We start from the raw sequence: 6,292 nt of genomic DNA, 5'->3' as shown, positions 1-6,292 counted from the left end.
TTCTGTTGTGCTTTTCCTCATCCTTTGTCAAGTCATATCCTCTTTAGCCATGATTTCAACATCTGCTTGAGCCACAATATATCTTCCCTGATTGTATGATCTAAGAGATGCAGGCTACTATTATGTATTTCTGATCAATCATGTTATCGGTCTCCTGCAGAATTGGCAGCCAATGGCAAAATTGGTGTGCACGTTGCACTCAAAAGGCACGGGTGAACTGCACATTGTATTCCTTACACTAATTCTCAGGGTCTTTCTATTTTCGCCCCAATATCATTCCCAGAGAGGTATATGAGACATATTTTCATCAGAATCTGTTAACATTTTTATTTTAAAATTCACCACTTGTACAAATAAGGAATGAGAAATTTAATTTTGCTTTCCTCAGGTACAAATGAAATTTAAATAAGACCAGACAAAAACATAAATTAGAAATTTACATCACTTACATTTACAAGTAATAATAAATGGTTTTTGACATTTCCTTTGAAAACTGTAGCAAATCCTGAATGGCTGTTTATTTATTCAGGTAATGTGAACCCCAAAACAATGTGGGATTCATCGGTACTAAACACAGGATATGCTCGAGGGCATTTGCAAAACAACATCAAATAGTTATTAATGGAATACAAACTGGCATTGAATAACTGAATACTTTGTATACCTTCACAATGAGTAAGAGAATGATTGTAAAACTACAGACACGCTAATAAGTAACTAACCTTTCGCATTAGTTTTCTCTTCTTACAATGAAGCAGAGTTTCACGTGTCTATTTATAACAAGGGTTATTGTCCACGGACAAAAATAAACAAGTCAAACTTAAAATTAACTGCATAGTCAGCCCACAGAGCTCAATACAACAAATAAGATTTAGTTTGGGTTGTATCCTCTGTGATATTAATCAATAGAGAATAATATCTCTTTATCCCTCAACAGTTTTGAACCTACAGCTATCAACTAAATATCACCATGGTTAAACTTTTGAGTACTGAATTTCACTAGTCACTTACAAAACATACCAGCAGTTTCCAACATATCATATTACTTGAAAGGTTGTTGCTCTATGAAATTTGAATGATGAATATTGCAAGTATAACTGTAGGATTGGGAAATATAAAACATATAGATGGTAGAATGTTTACAGGGATATGGCTCTGAGTCTGATCCAAAGTAGCAACATACATTAAAATGATTGAAGCTTCTGTATGGTACGTATTACTCATCCCCATCTATTTTGAATGGAAAATACTTATTCTTGGATCTTCTGCCTCTTTAGTGAAATGTATACAATTGTATAAAAACAGAAAATGCTAGGAAGTCACAACTGCAAATAGAGACAAATTATGACATTTCAAGTTAAGATTATCCCACTAAAATATTCGAAGTGTCCTAACTTTGCCTTTTATTCTTACAACACTGACTTACCCACTGTGTATTTCTCAAACTTACTATGTTTAGTTTGATCGTGCACCTTGAGTAAAGTTTTGATTTTTTAAATTATACAATTGCATAAACAACTGGGTTCTCTTAATAGATCTTTAATTTTAGAAGCTTAAAACCAACAGTGCTCAAAGAATTAGTTATGATGGATCCCTGGGGAGCCTGTCACAGCAAAACATAGAAAATATCCTTCAGTGTTGCCCTGAATGAAGCAGCTTGCAGTCAATTTGCATTTAAGGCTCAGAGAATTTCAAGCACCTGACAAACATTTCTTCACACAGGTCATTCCGTTATGTTTAAAATATTCATGCAGAATAATACATAAAACCAGCAGACCTACTTCTGTGCTTAAACATTTGTAAATAATAGCCTACTTCATTTATCCAAAGATTAGGAGGTATAGCACACCATGTTGTCTAGATTGTAATGTTGGCTATTGGTGGTGCTTCAACCACACATTCATATTTAGCTCCACATTTCCAGTGTACCAAATTTAATATCTATATGAGATGGATGAGTTGTTCTTCAACTAAAATAAAACTAATTTTGTCACAGATCTATCTATTTAGACATTGTAATGCTTTTCGAGTATCACGGTTATTTATCCAAAGTTTCATTAAAGAACTACAGTATTACTCTCTTTTCTTTGGTTTACATACACTGTTTTTCCAAAAGTACAGTAAGAACTACTAAAATACAATACACAAAAGATATAAAATTCCACAATCTTGGACCAAATGTTCATATAAAGTCATATTCTATTTTATTGTAGACTTAGGAAACATTTTTGTTCAGTAATGTACATTGGTTTCCAACTGATTTTCTTCAGTACAAAGGCACATTCTCACTTATTTTGAAGTTTCTATAAGAGATGGGACACAGCAAATTTCTCTGTGATGCTTTGAAATCAAGCTTTTGTAAACAAACAAAAAGCGACACCATTACATGTTTCTTCCCATATATATATATACACACTTATACAACAGTTTCACTGCCTTTTGCTGGTTTAACCCAGCCATCTCCACGTTTATCTCGTTTCGTTTTTCCAGAACTCACAAGTCTGTTTGAACACTTTTGCCAAGTATGTAATGTCTTTGCAGACCAAATCCACATGCCAGAAGTGATGCCCACCAACAAAGACATAAAGATCTTTAACATTTCAACAGCTGTATTGGAATCATCTGCTGAATACTTGAAAAGGTTCCAGTTTGATATTTCATAAAAGTAGCAGGCAATGACACAGGTGGCAGGTACTGTATACAGAACCGAAAAGACCCCAATTTTTACCATCAGTCTTTCTAGCTTGTCTGTTTTTGTTCCATCTTTCTGAAGATTAGATCTGATTTTGAACAATGCCACCAGGCCAGCTGCAATGAACAAAGTTCCTATGACTAAATATGTGAATAAAGGCGCAACCACAAACCCAGTGACTGCATCAATGTTCTGGTTTCCAACATAACACAAACCCGTGAGTTCATCAGCATCTACTAGTCGCATGATTAGTATAACAATAGTCTTCACCGCTGGGATGGCCCATGCTGCAATGTGGAAGTAGGAACTATGCATCTCTATTGCTTCATGTCCCCATTTCAGACCAGCGGCCAAGAACCAAGTAAGCGTCAAAATTACCCACCAGATGGAGCTCGCCATCCCAAAAAAGTACATCAGCAAGAAAACAATGGCACATCCAGTATTTTTGAGTCCTTCTTGAATTAACACCGGCTCGGCGGCATCGTCGAAGTCACATGATATACGTTCCCTGCCTATTGTAAGCCGCACTATGTAGGCAATGCTATATATATTATAGCACATGCTCAAGAAAATAATCGGTCGCTCTGGGTACGAGAACCGAGAAGAATCGATGACGAATGTCAGAACTGTGAATGCTGTCGATAGAAAACACAGACTGGCCCAAACTGCCATCCAAATGTCTGTGAACTCTTTGGCAGATCTACTGAACAAACCGACATCGTAACCACATTTCAGGGCACAAGTGAGACTTCTCTTGACCCAGATATAGTTATCCAACTTGCCCCCCATGTTCAGACACTCCTCTTCTGCTGAGATGGATATTTTGTTAGTATGATAGGGGACATCCTCGTCCCCGGGCCCCTCCATACACATATAATTGTGGTCATTTTGCGGTGGGAATTTGCTGCAGTTTAATGTCTCGGGCCAGTAGAAACCTAATTCCTTCAGAACAGGTTCACATCTCCGCTTCACAGATTGGCACATGCTGCCGCACGGGCCGATCGGGATGTCGATTTTTTCCGTGCACATCGGCACATAAACAGAGCATAAAAAAAACTGTGAAGAAAAGCAAAGTGATCAATCAAAAGAGTAAACACCAAACACGACAAAATTCCACTCCCCCGTGATACATCTTTACAAGCTGCTATGTACTGCCGTTGTGTACGGTGCGGTTCAGTCTCAATCTCGGGAAGGTAACCATTTCATTCTCAAATGAATGACCGTTTCGATGAACTGACTCACAGGGGGAACAGCTTAATCACTTACCTGCGAAATCGCGGCTGACGGGCCTTTCGTCAAAAGCGCGGTTCAACATTTACAAGTACCTTTCATCAGAAAAGCACCGAACAAACTAACATGAATTATTAGTAAGGAAAGCAAGAGTCCGTCTTAAGCATAAATCAACTCCTGTGCAGAGACTTGCCCGTCAAGCGGGCATATAAATTGCTGAATATCTGAAGGATCCTTTCGAAGAAAACCATCACATAATTGTCTCTTGTTCCAACGTCTACTTGGCATAAGGGAAGATTTTAATTGCCATCGAAAGATGGAAAAGCACTGCACGTATGATGGAAATATAGGTCACCTCTTTAAACTTTTTCAAAAAAAATTGTGTATATTCACATTTCCATTGTGTTTTAGCTCTTTATTGAATTGAAATTATATTGCAAAAAAAGGTAGTCAACGTTTTGTATCAGGATTGTATATGTTCTAAACTACGTCATTTGAAATCAAGTCATATTCCTCATGTGTCCTACATCAATATATATTAGTGTTTCAGGAAGTTTTAGCCACGATCCAAAGTTAGCAACCCTCATGTTCTAATTACTTGGAGCTTTCTGGCAATAGCGGCAATTTCCCAACTCTCACAGACTATTTGAAGTCAACTCAATAAACGTGCCCGCGCACTGACAACAACAGATATACTCTGAGAAACATTTTATATTCTGTCGTCCAATGTTACAAACCTGCAGTTGACTGGAACAGCCATATTGAATCAAAGGTGTAAAAGTTTGTAACAGTAACTCGGCGTCTGTTTGTAACTCGTGACCCAATGGATTCGGCATTTTGGTCACATTGTAGCCCAAATTCTGGCACATTGCGATTTTGATAGGATCACATCTCCGTTCGTCTTCGTCCCCATATCCTTTAACAGCGCCGAACTTATGCTGGAAGAAAATTAAGCAAAGCGCCAACAAATCCAGTGTCGAAAACCAATTCATCTCCAGTGGTCAAGATTTCCTAGTTCTGCTGCTGAAAAGCTGGAAAAGCAGAACGGTTAACGTTTAAGACGAACAGCGATCGTCTCTGCCACAGTTCGGTCACTTTGAGTTGATTTAATACTTAATCTTGTTTAACGCCATTTCTTGTCGGACAATCGACACAAATGGAATGAAATCATCTGTTAGCCGCGAACACCACAATATTAACAGATCAATGTCTAAAGTATTTGTCTCGAAGCCCCAAAAGATTATACATCTTAGTCCCAACTATTCCGCTGAAGGTGAAAGACGTCTCCTTCTCAGTTTAACGTGACCGAGAGTGCTGCTGCTCCTGACATCGCCACACATTGCTGTGTTCCCAAAGCAACCGCCAGTGAAAGTTGAGCAGGGAGGCGGCGCTGCCGAGCTCTCTGGGCTGAGCCCTGAACCTTACCGAAAGCGTCCAGGGCCAATCCAAAGGCTGTGCCTTTGACCGGGAGACTGCCTCCCTCCTGGCTTGTCAGTTTATTCCTTGCTCTTTAAGTTCTCCAGATCACCAGTGACAGTCTCGTGTTGCAGTGCAGAAATAACTTACATATTCGATTTGTGTGCCCCTCGAGATATGCATAATCACATTCAAATTGAATGAACATACGTAAGGCAGTCACAAATATTAGCCAGACTGTTTGGAGTTATTTCCGGCAACTTGCGAGCTCTTGGCTGTTTCTCTGCTGTGGTCAGTGCGGTTGTTCATAATCATGGTCGCAACTTTATATGTGAAACTGACGAAATAAAACTGTGATTACTATTATATTCTGTTATAGATATTGAAGAACTTTTGTTAAAAAAACATTCAGGCTTGCATTTGTCCATTTGATAAAGATGCATATTAGTATTGTGTTTTAATGTACCAAAAGTGTATTGCGCCCAGGGACGTTGCCCTTTGATAAGGAAAATCTCTGAGTTCGCAACACATTGATAAGTGCTTTCCACAATAATACCATGTTGAACAATTTTCATATAGGGGTCGGATCGTCGCTGAATAATAAAGCTGGATATCGTCACAGGGAAAATCATGACAATATAATTCAGAACGTTGCCGACATGAGACAATTGAAGGTTGTAATTATGGGGACAGAAAATATGAGAGCACCGAAGTTATGGAATGCTGAAACAAAAACAGATTACTGGAGAAACAAATGAAATCTGGCAGCATCGTTAACACTTCCAATGGTCACTGGACTCGAAACTCTGTTTCTCTCTCCATTTTTACTGCCAGATCTGCTGAGTTTCTCTAAAAATTTCTATTTTTGTTTCAGATCTCCAGCATCTGCAGTTCTTTATTTTAATATGTTATGCAGAATACCAGTTCGATCTCAATTGAAGTATTGACTGTAGT

The 6,292-nt window shown here is 38.4% G+C and overlaps 1 protein-coding gene across 1 annotated transcript; it reads right to left on the bottom strand.

Moving 5' to 3' along the window:
* Positions 1–312: 312 nt before the first annotated feature.
* fzd4 (frizzled class receptor 4) lies at positions 313–5,268 on the bottom strand. The gene is made up of 2 exons (XM_043691566.2): positions 4,660–5,268; positions 313–3,748 (listed from the first exon to the last, which is right to left on the bottom strand). Exons 1-2 carry the CDS (start codon positions 4,912–4,914, stop codon positions 2,417–2,419), a joined length of 1,587 nt encoding a protein of 528 aa, XP_043547501.1. The 5' UTR covers positions 4,915–5,268; the 3' UTR covers positions 313–2,416.
* Between the last annotated feature and the right edge of the window lie 1,024 nt (positions 5,269–6,292).

Source organism: Chiloscyllium plagiosum, unplaced genomic scaffold (assembly GCF_037043375.1).
Source record: "Chiloscyllium plagiosum isolate Xiang-an unplaced genomic scaffold, Cpla_swu_hap1 HiC_scaffold_6, whole genome shotgun sequence".
Classification (NCBI taxonomy): Eukaryota; Metazoa; Chordata; class Chondrichthyes; order Orectolobiformes; family Hemiscylliidae; genus Chiloscyllium; species Chiloscyllium plagiosum.
The sequence above is the reverse complement of the archived record's forward strand: the minus strand, read 5'-3'. Positions and strand labels throughout refer to the sequence as shown.

Excerpts from the sequence above, each read along its gene's own strand:
- fzd4 (XM_043691566.2), bottom strand. The coding sequence starts at position 4,914 with ATGAATTGGTTTTCGACACTGGATTTGTTGGCGCTTTGCTTAATTTTC. Across the intron at positions 3,749-4,659 it reads GCTGTTCCAGTCAACTGCAG|TTTTTTTTATGCTCTGTTTA; the intron begins GTTTGTAACATT and ends TTTTCTTCACAG.